The sequence below is a fragment of the Erpetoichthys calabaricus genome, chromosome 6 (assembly GCF_900747795.2).
Source record: "Erpetoichthys calabaricus chromosome 6, fErpCal1.3, whole genome shotgun sequence".
NCBI lineage: Eukaryota > Metazoa > Chordata > Cladistia > Polypteriformes > Polypteridae > Erpetoichthys > Erpetoichthys calabaricus.
Genome location: NC_041399.2, coordinates 74071144 through 74089930, shown reverse-complemented (window position 1 = coordinate 74089930; position 18787 = coordinate 74071144). Strand labels below are relative to the sequence as shown.

The following is an 18787-nucleotide window of genomic DNA, read 5'->3' as shown; positions in this document are numbered from 1 at the left end:
CCTAACAACGTTTCAATTACAGCATGACAATACCCATTTACTAAGTCAACAAGAATGAGCATGAAGTGTTTACCTTCAAGGTATATAGATTCTAAGTGACTAAGCACAGTAAAAATTTCAGTAATGTTGAGATATTACAAGAGCGCATTCGAGGCAATTTATTAGAGCTTTCCAGTAATAACCTGAAGGGTAATGATATTGAATCTGTAAACTGTCAGTGAGTCTGGTCATACTGTATAAGCTTAACCAATGATGAATAAACAGATAACACATATACAGTATATTGCAAGTGTGAGGTTTTTTTTTTTGACTGCATAATTAATAAAGGACTGGTAAGTACTTGTGAAGCTTTGAGGGTACCTTGGCACTTGCCCCTTTTGCTTTTAGTGGCACTTTCAAAAGCTTTTTCTTCCCCTTTTGTTTATAATTGAAGTGCTAAATACATTATGACTATCCTCTTTCATTTTCTTACGGGCATTGTATGCTTTGTTTACTTGAACTCAGCACCCGCCCATTTCATACTTTCTGCACATACCTGATTTTATATTTCCGTGTTGCTTATAGATTCTACTTAATTGTTATATAACTGTAAAAATAATGTTGCCTTGGGGCATTGCTGGGACCAGAAGAAATAGAGATTTTCCAGCTACCCAAATAAATCTTTACTTTCACTTTCAGCCCCATCAAACACTGCAGTAATAGTGAATAGTAAAATTTGATATAAAAATCAGACAGATTAATTTATATTTCAATTATGCCATTATTAACCTCTGCTCAAGCAAAACATAAAATGATCGATCTTTGACTCCTCCCAGCATTCACCTTATTTTTCAAATTCTATGTATTGGAACTATCCAAGTTTTGTTGGGAGAAGAACTGACACACATACTCAAGTATCTGATATGAACCCTTGAAGGAATTGTTTTGTAATGGGGACACATACAAACTCCTATTGTCAGCCTTGGCAGATGCCCAGTAAGGTACTTCATTAATGAGCTCTCATTAATGTGCGAGCTACCATCCTATTCTCCCCCACCCCCCAAAAGCGCCCCCCCCAGTCCAACCAGTCATGCTATTCAGTGCATCTCCTTTTATGCTATTCTAGCAATACAGCTCCACTCACACCCCTCTCCCTACCCTCGCCATTTCTCATCATATATTTACTCATATGTACACAAACTCTCTTGCAAAATTAATTTCACTTCATTTATTAAACAAATATAGGCTTGCATTGCAAACAAAATCACCAAGCACTGATACACAAATGGTTTGGATCATTTTTAATTTCTAAACTACATGAAGTGATTTTCAAAACAAAAATAAAAACAGTTTCTAATTTGAAACAGTTGGCTTTGTCTTTTATTTTTTGGACTGTGCAACTTTTTTATTCTTCATAGAAATTCTGGACTTTTTGTAATCCTGTTAAGTCAGTCTTTTTAATGAAAATGTAGATAAGATGAATGTTAATAAAAAAAAAAATCTTAGATATGAAAATTAACAAAACTGAGATTAAAAGCTAAAAATATACAAAATTGTTACTGTAGGTAACTTCAAAACAATATCAAAACTTGAAAAATTTTGTTTTTCTTCATGGCTGGACTTCTTATGCATGGGCTAACTAGCTATAGTGGTCCAGAAATTAATAAAGATATATAAATATAGTTCACATGTGGACTGATGCCATTTGTGACAAGCTGTTGGCTTTTTCAGCTCTTTTTATATATGAAAGTTTAAATCAAAAGTCTTGAAGTTGCAGTGCATTGGTAAACAAAAACTATACATTAAATACTTTAGGACAGCAAAACACACATTAGGAACATTTCAGCTTGACAGGTGTCTCACTTTGTTAATAATAACTTATCTTTAACTTTGCACTGTAAAATTCCTTTTTGAAAAATATAACTGTTCTTTGATACATTATAGTGAGGTTTACTAGAGTCTACATACCTAAACAGATGGTGTTGTTGACGAAATTGGTAGTGTTTTCTACTGATCAACAGAACATTTATGGTAACTTGACAAAGGGGCTTAGAGTTTGCAAACTGAAAAAGCTAAACCTCCTGTTTTTATTATATTTTTTCTTAGTTGTGCATTCATAGATGAATATATGTAATATTTTTAAAATAGTGTGGGGACAGAATAATGTGTTTAATTTTATTTTCCTTATCTCTGTCTCGAAATAGAGATATTTGAAGGGTCTGAGACTCCTTGTTCTTAACCAATAGTGAACAAAATAAAGGTTATTACATTCAGTTTTAATCTTTGACATTTGATACTCAGTATCTCCCTCTCTCTTTGTATAAAGTATCTCATAATCTTGGATGCTGTTTGTGGTGTTTTTTTTCCCATTTGTTCTTTCACCTATTGCATGCTCTCACTCTAAACATTAATCTCTTGAATCAATAATGACTTTAACACCACCTGCTGAAATATTGTATTCAACTTTTTTTAACCCAAGAGAAATGCAGAGTGAAAAAAATACCAAATACTTAACTGACATGTTTAAAATATGTTGCAGATCCTTCAAAACGGTGTAAAAGGTCTGTGAAAAGGAAAATTGCCATGGACTGTGCACTCCTGATAGTTTTAGACATCTTTAGGAGTGCTAAGGACTCTCTCCACTTCTGGTCCTCTCAGCGTATAATGTTTCTAGGTCCAGATTGGCTATTATTAAAATGAATATTGCCCCCGATTTAATTTTGTTAGCAGCATACTTCCTCTTTCGCCTCCAGATTTTGGTCTGATGTCGGATCTCTTTTATCAAGATTTCTTGGGAATAGTAAAAAAAAAAAAAAAAAAAAAAAAACCTTCCATTAGACATTCCATGATAGGACAGATGGGGTTGTTGCCTTGCCAGATTTGGAGATGTATCATTGGGCATTTACATTTAGATCAGTTTGGTGCTGGTTGGAACCCCCCGGTATTCCTTCATCTTGGCTCCCAATTGAAGTCGCACTGTTTTTTTCTAGATCTGCCTCACTTTTCATTTTGTCTCTCTGAGATCAAAACAACTTTCACTAAATTTGGGCAGTTTAATTACTTATGCTCTGACTGTATGGCATAAGTTGGAGAGAATCATTTAGGCCCCTGCCCAAAATCCAGCTTTGCTTATTGGCGGCATCCCTATTTTTTTCCCCAACCAGGAGGCTGTGCGGTATTTCCACGCTTGGCAATATTTTTGACAGGGCTCGGAACGTTTCAGTCACTAAGATCTGAGTTCTTTATTCCATTTTCATCCTTTTTCTTTTATGTTCAAATTAGCTCTGTTCTTAAGTCTCACTGTGTTATGTTTGGTTCTTCTTTACCCTTTCATCCTTTGCTTTCCTTTATTCGGTCACTGTCTCCTAAATGAAAGCCTGTTTCTATGTTATATGCAACTTTGCGGAAAGCCACTCTTTAGACATTACCTATTACTTTGGTTTGGGAACTACCAACATATTCAATTCAAATTTGTACATCGTTTGTATCTAACGCCCAGAAGACACTTTGCTACGGGTCTTTCAGCTGACTCTCTGTGCTCCCTTTGTTCTTATAAGTCCCTAGGTACTTTTTTACACATGTTCTGGGAGCATCCCTCAGTTGGGGTTCTTTAAGGTAATGTGTCAAAATTTCTCTCTCATCTATTCTCTTTTATAAAATTCCTTTATTGTCTCAATTATTTCTTCTTCTGGACTTCTCTGCTGTCTCTCTCTCTTCTTTCCAGCAAAGATTATTCTTTCTAGGTACAATTGCTGCAAAACTAGCCTTAGCCTCTTGCTAGTTTATCTTTTGATTTATGGAAATCCTACTTTTTTAATCTTATTTTGCTTGAATTATCTGCAGCATGGATTAATGGTTCTAGCACCTGTTTTTTAATCTGGCATTCAGCCTCACAACTTGTCCTAAGTTATATAGAGGGAAACCACATACCAAAATGTACTTGGGTTATTTATTTAATTTATTTTTATTTATTTACAGTATGTATCTCTTTTTTTGAGGCTTTGACTTCAGGGCTATCTTTGTTCATATAAGGCCAGGGATGTGTGGTGGTCTTTGGTGGAGGGTGGTTGCTGTGGGGTGGGTGTTTTATTGATATAAATAATGTACCTTTCTTTGAGCTGTTGCAATTGTTTACGCTTTATACGTTGTCAATAAAAATTTGATTAAAAAAAAAAAAAAGTTTTGGATATCTGTTGGTCTTCTGGGGAACTTTATCTCAGATAAATCGTGCAAAATTTAATGGTATTTTTTTTTTTTTTAAAAATGGAAGATAATTTGAAATGCACAGTTAACAAACAGCCTTCTTACTGTAAATGAGCTGATCTAATAAAATGATTTTTATATGAATTATTATATCCCCTCAACCAAGGCTACGTCTACACTTCTATTTTTATTTATAAACGCAAACGTTATTCTCTGTTTTTGCCTTCATCCACACTACACTGGTGTTTGAACACCCAAAAATTGAGACTTTTGAAAATGCTATCCAGGGCCATGTATTTCTGAAAACATTGGCTCAGCGTTGCAGTGTGGATGGGTGAAAACATAGACTTTTGAAAATGCAGACTAATATTGCTCTGAATTGTTTTTGCCTATTACATAGCCCTTCCCCAATGTAAGAGTTACTTTCCATGTCACTTGTGTTATTCACCTGTATGTATCTAAATTGGGTTTTATACAGTTTAAATGCTGCATATATACCCAAAAGGCAACTGATTTACTGGTTGCTACAGTTTTTTTAATAATTCCTACGGCCTGTGAGTTTTTGTTAATGTTTGCCAAGTAGGAAATTGTTAGGCTCTGTTGCTATCAGATACTGCCAAGCACCTCAATTTCAAAGCACCTTTTAACAATCTGTGAAGAAAATATGACACTTCTGTAGCAGTAAACCATGCTTCACACATCTTTAAGAACAGTGAAAATGCAATAGTGGGTGTTTGCGTCCTTTGCTACACTGTATTCAAATCTCCAGTTTTATTTGTTTATCGTCCATACAGGGATGGGTCACAGGCTAAATAAATGTGTGTTATTCAGCCAAATGGTTTTTAATATATTTATAAGACATCAAACACAATTTAATGAATTCATTATTCTAGCTTGAGTAGATAGCAGTTTCTCTATAGTTTACATAGCAATAATTTAAGAGATTAGAGTGCTTTATATGAAGAGCTAATAATTGGGGGAAATAAACAATAGCCTGTACATGCTTTGCATTCAGTAATAAAACACAAATACAGTAAACCCCATGATATGAGAACCCCATTATAACATAAAATGCAAAATAATGTCATTGTTGTTTGGCTGCCTTCATTCCTCAATAAGCAATAATTACTTACACATGTTAAGGATATTTAAAATATTAAAAAATATTGCTAAATTAATACTAGATTAACAGTAACCATAACAGGCTCAGCCTTATTAAAAAATGACAAATGCCATGGATTCAATTAGTATTCAGACCACTTCACTTTCTAAAAACTTTGTGTTGTAGATTTAATTTTAAATACATAAATGTACCAGTTTTGTCCATCAGTGTATACTCATATTGACAAAGTAAAGACATGTATTCAGAAAGGTTTGCAAAAAAAAATCAAAAACTGAATTCATTCAGAGCTGCAAACCGGCAGTGAGGTACACCTGACCAATCCTTTAGAGTTGCAAACAGTAATGTTATCAACAGTATTTCTGTTTGTTATCCCAATGCAGCCAACTAGAATAACATCTTACCGGCTCTAAGTATAGTAGAAAACACTACTAGATGAGAAATGTAAAAAAATAATACATCAGTGTGTCCATCATTTAGAAACTACTTACTTGCTTTTTCCCTTGCAGAATGATAGTATAACTATTAAAGAAAAGTCCAAGTTATTGGTCAGTTTACTCTCTATTCACATTTATGAAGGCTCACCAGACCTTTGATGGCCTCATTTGGAAGATCGACGTATTCATCCGTGACATTGTTTTTGTTGAAGGTGTCTTTGTAGTTTGACTGCAGTAAGCAGTTACAACATAATACTGTACTTGCTCTTTGAGATGTAACAAAAACCAACAATTAGGTATTAATTCAGTACCAAAGTTCCAAAAACATACTGTTAAAAAGCTGGTATCATTATCAGTAGTACAGAAAAAGTTGGTCCTGCACTCATACATGACTGCAAGTAGACAAATTACTTTGGAAGGCACAATAATACTCAAGTAAAATACGAGTAAATCTTTCTGTATGTTCTGCGGCTGCAATTTTAGTACCGTCTAAATTGCTTAAGTGACAGAATTTTTCTGTCATGTTGGGACAGTTTAACCTGTGATTAATTTTACTGACTTTTCGTGGAAGGTAAAAGTCTCCTTAAAGGTAAATGCAAACTGTGTTCCAAAAATATATGGAAAAAATAATATATTGGTTGCTTTAAAGCAGGAACTATTTTTGAATGAAATTCCATTTTCTTGCGCAGCATTTTTATACATACACCCTCAAAACCTTTAACCTAACGAGCATATTGCTGTTAGACCAAATTAACATGGAAAAATATATGGATTCCATATAAAAAGTAGCTGTGGAAATGAATTAGAGTCCAAGTGCTATGATGTGAAAGCTAGTTTTAACATACCACTTTCTTCTCTTTGCAGCTGAGCAAGCAACAAAATTTACTTTTTTTCCTGAACATATTTTAATTTTGTTTTATTTTTTTAAGATTATTAAACAGACCTAAGTTCATTGAAGTGTTAATTATACTGATTAAACTCTATTATGTTTCCATAATCGGAATTGTCATGTTGAAGTACAGCAAATTTGTATACTATACTGACCCAGTGAGGAAATATATTTTAAATTGTCAGTTGCAGTGCATATTTACTCTCGGTCATACTGAGTTTACATTAACCAGTTCACCTATCCTATACATTTTTATGATGTGGAAGAAAATCCATGTTCAGGATTTTCAGTCTTTACACTGATAGCATGTAGGCTAAGATTTAAACCCAGGGCTCTGGGACTGTTAGACAGCAGGTACTAGAAGATGTGCCCTTGAGAGAGGTTATATTCATGAAGTAAGTTTTGTATTACAAACAGAAGTACAGTGATCCCTCGCTATATTGCGCTTCGCCTTTCGCGGCTTCACTCTATCGTGGATTTTATATGTAAGCATATTTAAATATATATCGCAGATTTTTTGCTGGTTCGTGGATTTCTGAGGACAATGGGTCTTTTAATTTCTGGTACATGCTTCCTCAGTTGGTTTGCCCAGTTGATTTCATACAAGGGACGCTTGGCAGATGGCTGAGAAGCTACCCAACTTACTTTTCTCTGTGTCTCTTGCGCTGACTTCTCTGATCCTGACGTAGGGAGTGTGAGCAGGGGGGCTGTTCGCACACCTAGACTATACTGACACTCGTCTAAAAATGCTGAAAGATTATCTTCACGTTGCTACCTTCTGTGTGCAGCTGCTTCATGACACGACATGCTGCACGGTGCTTCACATACTTAAAAGCTCAAAGGGCACGTATTGATTTTTCACTGTTTTGTTTTTCTCTGTGTCTCTCTCTCTCTCTCTGTCACCCTGCTCCTGATGGAGGGGGTGTGAGCTGCCGCCTTCAACAGCTTTGTACCGGCGGTGCTTCGCATACTTAAAAGCCAAACAGCCCTATTGATTTGTTTGCTTTGCTCTCTGTTTCTGACAGCCTGTGCTCCTGACACGCACTCCTTTGAAGAGGAAGATATGTTTGCATTCTTTTAATTGTGAGACAGAACTGTCATCTCTGTCTTGTCATGGAGCACAGTTTAAACTTTTGAAAAAGAGACAAATGTTTGTTTGCAGTGTTTGAATAACGTTCCTGTCTCTCTACAACCTCCTGTGTTTCTGCGCAAATCTGTGACCCAAGCATGACAATATAAAAATAACCATATAAACATATGGTTTCTACTTCGCGGATTTTCTTATTTCGCGGGTGGCTCTGGAACGCAACCCCCGCGATGGAGGAGGGATTACTGTATTTATAAAATTAAATTCTAATTTGTTAATTATCAGTAGACATTGACTTGCTTCTCAAGATTTTGAACAAAAAAATTGTTGTGAGTGTTTCAGGAATAATAGATTATGTAATTTTAGGGCTTGGTGGGAACTTTATTAATTGTTTGATATGTTCATTGATGTTAAACCATAAAAGTGAGAGTGTAGTTTTTTTACAAATCATTTTGTTCAGGCTGTTTGTAGAATTTAATTGTTTTCCTCCGGGAGTTATTTTACATATCAGCTGATTTTAATTGCCTGGTTTAATGAGTTTAATTTTATTTTTGGGGGGGGGGGGGGGGGGGTGTTAATAGCCCCAAATTTCCTTTTAAATCTTAATTGGCTATACTGAATTTAAACTAACAATTACTCACAGCTTTGTGTTACATAGCTTTACATGTAGGATTAATTAAGATGTTTAAGTGTGAAAATGTGCTTTACTGAAGTAATTGAACAAAAATGATTGCACAGGAAATGTGCAAAAGCTATGCTTGTTTATCCACTGCCACAACTCTTTTAACTTGTTTTTAACTGTGTTAGTAATCAGTATTTATTTATTTTTAAATGTACTTCTTCAGGAGTTCCTTTTATACTAAGTTTCATATAGCTTCATTTTTATTCTGTATCCATCTTTTACTTGGAGAGGCTGTTTATATTTGCAGCTTGAATAAGGTTTACCTTCAAGCTCTTATTGGTGGCCATAAATAATATAGTAGGTAGTTTTAAAGTATATTTTAACATGTGCAACCAACAAATTATCAAAAATATTTCAAAGTATACTTCTCTTTGATATACAGGAGCCATTAGCAGGGACTGGTTCTGTTACCGAATAAGTTTATTTAACAGGATCAAAATTACATCTGTACCATTGTAATGTAAGAAAGGGCAAGTATGGTATAGTGTGAAGTTATAATTGTCTTAGTAAACATTATTATGCTTATTGTAGCATAACTGTCTATCTTCACTGAACTAACTCTCCAAACGGTGTTCTTGATCCAGATCTCAGCTTCTAAAGTCAAATTCAATTGCATCTATGTAATACTTCTATTATCTTCCTCACTCTTAGCTTGTGTGGTTTTACAACAGCTGTCTTCCTCCCTGTACTGATGCTACATGCAGCATTCTAGCTTCCAGTCTTAAGCCTTGAGATATTCCAGTGATTCCACAGAAGAGTCCAGCAAGTCCATTTTAGGAGTCTATGTCAAGTCGAACTATAGGTGTTCTCCTCATCCTTCTTTTGATGTTAATGTATGGCTGAGATTATCATCGGCACCAAGTGCAAGTGGATTCACTTAGCAATGTGAGCATGTTATATTGTGGCACCACACCTGTGCCCAGTGGTGCCGACACTATGGATCTACATATTTAGATTGCATTTCTTTTTAGTCATTCTATTGTATATGCACTGTTTATCATAATATTTGTTGATTGATTGATAGAGCTTCTGTAAAAAGCCACATTTTCCCCCTGTGGGAAAAAATAATGTTCCATCCATCCATTTACAGTAATCCCTCCTCCATCGCGGGGGTTGCGTTCCAGAGCCACCCGCGAAATAGGAAAATCCGCGAAGTAGAAACCATATGTTTATATGGTTATTTTTAGAATGTCATGCTTGGGTCACAGATTTGCGCAGAAACACAGGAGGTTGTAGAGAGACAGGAACGTTATTCAAACACTGCAAACAAACATTTGTGCTCCATGACAAGACAGAGATGACAGTTCTGTCTCACAATTAAAAGAATGCAAACATATCTTCCTTTTCAAAGGAGTGCAAAGCAAGCAGTCAAAAAAAAAATCAATAGGGCTTTTAAGTATGCGAAGCACCGCCGGTACAAAGCTATTGAAGGCGGCAGCTCACACCCCCTCTGTCAGGAGCAGGAAGAGACAGAGAGAGAGCCACAGAAAAACAAAGTCAAAAATCAATACGTGCCCTTTGAGCTTTTAAGTATGCGAAGCACTGTGCAGCATGTCCTTCAGGAAGCAGCTGCACACAGTCCCCCTGCTCACACCCCCCTACGTCAGCGCAAGAGAGAGAGAGAGAGAGAGAGAGAGAGAAAGTAAGTTGGGTAGCTTCTCAGCCATCTGCCAATAGCGTCCCTTGTATGAAATCAACTGGGCAAACCAACTGAGGAAGCATGTGCCAGAAATTAAAAGACCCATTGTCCGCAGAAACCCGCGAAGCAGAGAAAAATCCGCGATATATATTTAAATATGCTTACATATAAAATCCGCGATGGAGTGAAGCCGCGAAAGGCGAAGCGCGATATAGCGAGGGATCACTGTATACTGATAAGCTATTCTAGAGAGAGAGAGAGAGAGAGAAATTTGAGTGTATTCAAAGTACGAGTCACCAAATACCCACAGACTGTTTCTTAAGCTTAAATATCCATTACATGCAACACAATCAAACATTCCAAAAGAAGAAAAAAAGTTGAAGCATTTGCTGTATACAAGTGATTTTATCTGAAACTTTGTATGCCTATGGAGGCTAACTGTTTAAAACTACCTTTAAAAACTTGCTACTTATTTACTACACCATTATGTGTAAAATCTGAATAATGTTATTCCATTCTAGCAGTGCTTTATAAATGATCTTTTAAGAAATATCAGGTAATTAAAACAACAATAATGTTTGTCTTTTGTTTTAGGAGCATGATGAAAACTTTGGTATTCATATGTTGCAGCTAGTTAAAAGCTGTACAATGGCCAAACCTGGGATTGATAGAGAGAGCACCATGGTTGAAAAGCAATCTGGAAAGAAGGTAATTTTTATTTTTAGTTTTCATATGCACAACAAACCCTGATATTTTATATGAAAGTTGTGATTCTAAGACAGTACTGCAGTTTAAACAACATGATAATGTGTTATATTAGAACATTAAGCTTATAACAGTTTTACATACTTCACTGTGTTTTCTCATTCCATTTGAATAAAGGAAGATTTATGTCACATTCACACTTCAGTAGTTCATCCCCCAGTATTTTAGCATCTACATTCTGGAGGTAATCTGATGTACACCATTCAAGTCATTCACATACTTTTAAGTTACTTGAGCTTTAACTGTATATTCTGATACCATGGGTATTAATCACTGTTGAATTGTTTCTCCTTTATGCCCTAAGGTTGTATTTGTATTCAACCTGAGTTTTTGGCATAATTATTTTTACACATTGTATTTACATATTAGATGACAACTTTGGAATTATTATTTTTAAACATTGGAGTCTCCTTTTTGATGAGCTTTCTGTATATGATGGCCAAGTTAATATACTAGCTCTTGTTCACTTATGTGTCTTTGAATTTTAATATTTTTTTCTTTTTGATGTATTTTATTATTTTTGATTTTATTCTGGTACAAGGAATTGGTACACCAAAAGGCAAGATGGAAACGTAGAATGCTATTTGTCCAGGGTACATATGAAACTGAAAATGTTGCACAGATTTTTAACAAAGAAACCGGACAACAAAATGTCTTAAACCTAATCACAAAAGGAGTATAATATTTTTAAGCTAATGATTAGTACCAGAGACCTAAAAAGCAAGTTGAAAGTTTTTTGTTTTCTTTGTGTTTGTAACCTGCTACTCAAAAAGGTTGCTTGATATACTTATTGGAGGGGGGCTGCGTACTGTCTGAAATGTTTTGTTTAAGCTTGCTTTTTTTAAATGTCACGTGTATAGTTTTGAGAAACTATTCACATCCTTTCAGTTCCTGCACACATTATTGTGTTGTTCATTTAATTTTAAATAGATACATTTGGCCTTTTTTGCCCATCTGCATTCAGTAATCCATAATGTCAAAGTGAAGACATGTTTTCGGAAAGGTTTGCAAATTCGTTAAAAATTAAAAAACTGCACTCTGTCATTCAACTAAGTATTTTAGTCCCTTTGATGTTGCACTCCAAATTGTTGTCAGATATATCCTGTTAGTTTTAATTATCCTTGGTGAGTTCACGTTTGACAAATTGAATTGACTGGACGTAGTTTAGAAAGGCACACACAAGTGTATAAAAGTTGCCACAATGATCACCGCACTTTATGACAAAAACTAAGCCATGAAGTCCAAGGGACTCTCTGTACATCTCTGCAGTAAAATTATGGTGAGGCATAGAGCAGAGCAAGGGTGTAAAACAATTTCTAAAGCTTTGAGTTTTCCTAGGAGAACAGTGGCCTCAATAAATGTGAAATGGAAGAAGCTTGGAAGCACCAGGGGTCAAACTTATAAAACTTGCATACACACATAAAGAGGCAGGAAATGTGCCTGCTTGACTTTCATGTAAATGTCAGGATTTATAAAAGAAAACCTTACAGGAAAACTTGCATATATTTATGGAAACTCTGCTCCATGCGTACACAACATTTCAGAGAAAGTGGGGAAATAAAAAAGACCCTTGATCAAGCAGGGAAATTCAGTCAAACCAGCGAATTACCACATGCACGTATAATAATTCATATCACTCAGCCATTATTATTATTATTATTATTACAATGTGTGTCAACGTAACAAATATCTTAAACCTCTAAATCACACAAAGATTGCTTGAGTGGGCATTAACAGGACCTGTGGAATTGACAGCTTCCCAGCTTTGACTTTCTTAAGAAGACAAGACAAAAAAAAAAAAAAAAAAAAACACCTCATGAAGAGATGAGAACTTCTATCTCTCTACTTTTTTTGTGTGTGTGTGTGTGTGTGTGTGTGTGTGTTGCCATTGTATCACAGGTAAATCTATTCATTACAGTTGATTAGCATAGTCCATATATGGTTATTTTAGGGTTGCAACTAGGCAGGGTTTGAGGCACATCCACTTACACCTATTTACAGTGCCCTCCATATGGGGGGAACATGTAGAAAAAGTGCTGTAATTTCTACATAATGTGACCAAAATTGCTGCAAGTACCATTGAAATCTGCAATGTGTACTTTAATTATGTCTGTTTGATTTGTAATTGTGAACTGTGGAGCAGAGAGGTAAATCAAGGAAGAATGTGTCTTTATGGAGGGGACTATATAAGATGATTGTGATTTATAAAGCATAAACTGGGTACAAATATTCGTACATGAGGTTTTTATTAAATTAATTTTTTTGGGGTGTACTCATTTTTCATTTTTTGACTTGCACATATTTTCACACACAAATCCATGTAGAGTTTATAAATGAGACACCACAACTCTTCCTAGGGTTGCCATCTGGATAAACTGAATAACCAGACAAGAAGGGCCTTGATCAGGAATGTGAATGAGAACCCATTGATCTCACCAACGGAGCTTCAGAAGTCTTCTGTTGTACTGGGAGAGCCTTTCAGTAGGACAACCATCTAAGTAGCACTTGATCAATCATGCATTTATTGTAGAATGCCTAGACAGAAGCAACTCTTGAGTTAAGGGCATACGAAAGCATGAAGAAAAAAGGTTCTCTGGTCTTTTGAGACAAAATTGAACTCCAAGCACTATGTCTTGCAGAGACCAGTCACCACTCAACATTAGCCTAATGCCATCCCTACATTGAACCATGATGGTGGCAGCATCATGCCATAAGGGTAATTCTGAGAAGCAGGGACAAGGAGACTGGTCAGAATTGAGGAAGGATGAATGCACTCATATACAAAGAGTTCTATGGGGGGAACTTGCTCCAGATTGCCCACAACTTCATACTGTGAGGCTGGCTAACATTTCGGCATGACAATGACCTGAAGTATACATCCAAACCAATGCTGGAGTGGCTTCGGCAAAAGTCTGACTGTTCTTGGTTGGCCTAGCCAAAGTCCAGGAAAGACCTGAACATGTCAGTTGCAGATACTTCCCATCCAGTGTAATAGAGCCTGAGAAATCCTCTGAGTGAATTACCCAAGAATATAAAAAGTGATTACTGACAAAGGAGCTTGTACAAAGTACTGAATTAAGGGGTCTGAATACTGAAACGAATGAGAGTTTTCATTTTTTTGATTTTTAATGAATTTACAAACTTTTATGAAAACATTTTTCACTTGATTCTGTGATACTGAGTGTAGAGTGATGGGCAAAAACGGCACATTTATCCATTTACAATTAAATCTAGAATATAATAAAGGGTGTAGGAAGTGAAGGGTTCTATATACTTTCATACATTTTTAATGCTCTATTTGTCTTCATTTTGGTTTGGAAAATTTCTTCCATACTGATGGCTCTTAGCGAGACATAAGGCATTTATTCTCCATAAATTAAGTAGGAACATGTAATACACCTACACTGGTGGAGACCACCAACAACCTGGATGAAACAGTAATGCAATACACTGCACCTAAGCAAAGTCAGCCTTATATTTACAAAGGGTATGAATACTTTTTAAATCTCACAATTGTAATGCTTCCTTTTTAGCAAATTGTTGAAAGGTTTTCATCCTGTTTCTTTTGATTTAGCATAAAATGCACAGTTTTGTAGATCTAATGCAGAAATTCCGAATATATTGTAAGTTTAGAATGTGAGACAATACAATGTAAAAATAGTTTGGGGACTAAAGACTTTTTCAAAGTACTTTATGTACAAAATAAGCATTAGATGGACTTAAGTTACAACATTTATTTCTGTAGTACATTTTCATTCAATAAATGTAGCTCAAATTGCTTTATAAGATGTCAAAGCGATACAAGAAAAGAAAAACATTCAATTAAGAATAATGAGTAAGAAAAATTTCTTACATAGCATAGTTGCATAATTAGTAGAAAATTAGTGATCTTGTATATAAGATCATTTTTAAGTCAGTACAGTGATAAGTTCGGATGACAAGGAGGACATAAAAAACATCTTCATTTAAGCTAGAGAAAATAACAGATCGGCAGGGGTTCCAAGTACAAAAGGCCACCCATCCTCCACTGGGCATTCTACCTAGCATAAATGTGCTTAAATCATTCCTCTTTTTGATCAGGCTTTGTCACAGAAGTTTTGATACAGTGGGTCTCTTAGGGCTCGTTTATACTTCACGCTGAGAACGCGTATGCGCCCACATCATGGCTGCCACGCGTTCCCAGAGTTCATTTGACATGTCCTCTGAGCAGGTCCTCAGAAATTAATGTGATGCGTGCGCGAGTTGCAGTACCAGCAAAAAGTCGGGGGGGGTTCAGTATGCTAAAAGTTGGAATGGTACGTCAGAGTCTCTGGTTACTATCAACATGTGACAGAAAGCCGCTTGGAGGATCCTACGAGATTCATGTGCGTGTTTCAATGTTTGATGTGATGAAGCAAGATGCCAACATACAAATGCATTCGTGGTGCTTTTATATTCAAGCATTGCATATTCCCAATCATAATGACACAATACATTTTTGCCGTCTTTTTGTAGGGCTTCCTCTGGACCTGACAGCAGAGGCAAACAGCAATAGATCGCCACGCAGCACACATTAAATATGATATTCCAACTCTCTGCACTTTTAGAATCCTAAGATTTATACTTGATATCACTTTTATGATGAAATGCATTAAAGTATGTATGTTACATTTTACAGATAAATCGTTAATTTTGTTTAAATAATGAATACTGTTCATAATTACACACATGGGGATGACACAGTGACAGAGCAGTAGCACTGCTGTTTTGCAGGGAGTCGCGTCGCTGGTATTCTCTGCCTGGAGTTTTCAGGTTTTCCTTCTGGGTTTCCACAGTGTGCTCCGGTTTCCTTCCTAACATATATGCAGATTTGGTGACACTAAAATGACGCTTCTATTCATCTTGCGATGAGCTAATGCCCATCCAGGGATTGTTTCAGCCTCGTGCCCAATGTTTGCTGGAATGGACAAATCCCTGGATTGATGGATTTAATCATTAAACATCCTTTTCAGAGATATTGCGGTAAGGTGTCATCGGAATTTAATGGGAGTTCCAGGCTATTCACAACACAGCAAAGCCAAACCTGTTCTCACCGTGATGATATCTTGCACTGCCACCTGGTGGACTCCTCCAGATTTTCGTAAAGTACGTGTGCAAATATAAACAGTAAAACCCTTGCGTAGCAGGAGCGTCCGCTGCAGCATGCAGTCAAAATGCCACCACAGAACAAACAGAAAAGAGAGCAGAGATTAGTAAAGATTGCATCTCATTGAAGAATGTGATAGTTCTGTGTATGTATATTCTATTAAGAGTACCACTAAAATATACATACGAAAAAGGCAAATTAAAAAAAAAAAAAAAAATTGGACTTTTGTTACTTTTAGTTCTGTCTGTCATCTGTCTGTTTCTAAAGGTGTGGGTGTGAGTGCTGTTTGCGCTAATGAAGTAATTGTGGAGAGATTTCTGTATTTGCAGGCCATGAAAGTATTGCTTAAGCGGTTCATCTGAACAGATATGTACATATTAAGTTATTGAACCTAACAGTTGTCTGTGTGTAGTGTTTGCCTGTTTTTATCCTCAACTTATGTGAACAAGTAGATTCCTTGTTCTGAGGCTTGTTTTAATAGAGGTTCTCATGGATGTAAAAGGAGCTCCTAAAAACCTCTATATGTTCTAAATCATTTATTCTAGCACTTCCTGTACAACATGAGGCTGATCTCGTTTTGGTGTTTGTAGCAGTGAGGTCTTGGATCCTGTTGTTTTTCTAAGCCAAAAGGTATATAAACTTAGTTTTGAGATTGGAGTGTAAGTTTGTACAGGAAGCAGTTGGTGTTTATTGTACCTGCATTCTGTGTCCTATGCAGGTGTGACAGCGTCAGTGTACCCTTGATTTCTGTCAGCTAAGTCACTCACACTGCTGCATCTCTGCTGGTTGTGAGAAGGAGTTGCAGCCTAATTTCGTAGCCAGTGTGGATTGGCTGGTTGATGCCAAGATAAAGCATCAAGGGACAGAGACCACACTTAGCATTTATATTTTTTATATATATCTTTAGCTGTCATCTTCAGATTATAAGAACACCAGCAAGTTATTACCTCTGTGGCAGTTGCAGTCTGGAGAAGGGAGATCAGGATAGTTCAAGGAAGAGCAGGTCAAATCATGGTGTTAAATGTTCCAAACAAGCACCTTACAAGGTAAGCTTGTTCCTAAATGGGACAACCAATTACTTTGCCCTGGGTTTACAGTTTACCAGAGGCAGCAGAGCAGCTATGGAGCTGGTCTTACACCGCTGCATTTAGAGATGGTGAATGGTGTGAGCATTCCTGTAGATGTTTGAGGATGCATTTGTCTTAGTGAAATGGCTGAACACACATTTGAAATTTTTTTTATATTTGAGTGTGATACTGAGGAGTAAACTGCACTTCATTATAAGTCTACACATGATTCTCCCCTTACCTCGATGTGCCATTGTTGTTACCCTGCCTGAACCAGTAATACATTTTTTTCATGCTCTTGACAGTGAATTTTTTTGTTTTAATGTGGATTTTTTTTTAAATACGAATAAGGAAAACTCCCGTTTATTTTATAATATAATATAATATAATTAAAAAAAAAAAACTGGGTACTTGTGGACTAGGCCTTATTGCTAGTTTGTGGCTATGTGCTATATATTTTTTAAGGTCATCAGTCCATTTTTGTCTTTTGTGATGCAGTAGTTAGCACTGCTGCCTTGTAGCTCAGACCTCTTTTTTGGCCACAGTCATCAGTTCAACATAGCTGGCAGATGTTTCCCTAGTCCTCAGGGACACTTAAAACAACATTGCACCATTATAAACCATTCCTTCCCCATTGACTTCAATATATATTGCAGAGTTTGGCAAATAATGTGCAAAGGGTTATTTGTTTAAATACAAAAAATTGATTTAGGGCAGGAAAGAAATCTAGAAGTAACAGTCTTCAGTGTGAGAGTAGACTGTAACAAAAACAAAGCAATTTGCTACATAATGCTTACAGATTCCTACTGTGTTTTGCTGCAGGATGTTCGAAATAGTACTAATAGTATATATACATAGTCCTACATTTTATATGAAATTGAGCTATATTAAAATCTTCTAGTGTTGAATACTGTTAATATAATAAACTTCCACTCAGGCATGACAGTTCTTTTTACCAATCAGCATTTCTTGCTTATTTGCAATTTATATATACATCTTTTTTATGAAGTGCTTCATTTGGAGACCTTGCATGTTGTTGTTCAGTTCTGGTAATTTCACTGATTAACTCTGATGCTTTCATGGTTTCAGATTTATTTTTGTGGGAGAGATACAAAATAATCAGTCCTCTTAAAAATGAGTATACCTGCAGAGGCTTCTGAGGATGCATTTGCCTCTAATGGACAGTTTCATAAGGTGCTGAAGAAAAATGTTTACCCAAGCCTGCCTATTGGCAGATTTTCAGGAAAATGTTCAGTGAACACAGTCACTGGCAAATACAGATATTCACTGCTAAAATTATTTGGCAAACACTGTTTGAGATAATAAATGATACCCTGCTTTTTGGTGGACTGGGGGTTGCATGATACTTTGATGCCAGTGCTATTTTGAATTGCTGTGATTCTTTGTCACCCTGAATTTGATTAATAGGTTTTAAAACATTTTATTCCATTATTTTCCATTAATACAAAAACGGCATGTTCTCAGTATATTTGCTTTTTCCTCTTCTCTTTGTGACTGATATTTACTCTGTTGTCCGTTCACAATATTTGGTGGCATAACCATTCAATCATGGTTAGTTCCCAATGCAATTGTGAAATTTACATCATGAATAAGGGTTTCAATTATAACACCCTGTGAAACAAGTGGGGTTGTTAATATGGAAGTCACATCTTTTAATTTGACAGCAAGAACTCTTTATACCTTACAGGACCTTGAAAGTATTTTATGTAAAGGTAACATTTGTCATGACCTATCATTCATTACTATAACCTGTAAGTGAAAGTATATGTCATG

The 18787-nt window shown here is 36.0% G+C and overlaps 1 protein-coding gene across 3 annotated transcripts in view; it reads left to right on the top strand.

The window, feature by feature from the left end:
* Window positions 1-18787, top strand: part of ankrd12 (ankyrin repeat domain 12) — a 275819-nt gene that overhangs the window by 103156 nt on the left and 153876 nt on the right. For all 3 annotated transcript variants that reach the window (XM_051928869.1, XM_028803702.2, XM_051928868.1), the window contains exon 2: window positions 10631-10744. In XM_051928869.1, the coding sequence (XP_051784829.1) occupies window positions 10658-10744 (87 nt within the window). In that variant the 5' untranslated portion in view covers window positions 10631-10657. The remainder of the gene's footprint in view (window positions 1-10630; window positions 10745-18787) is intronic.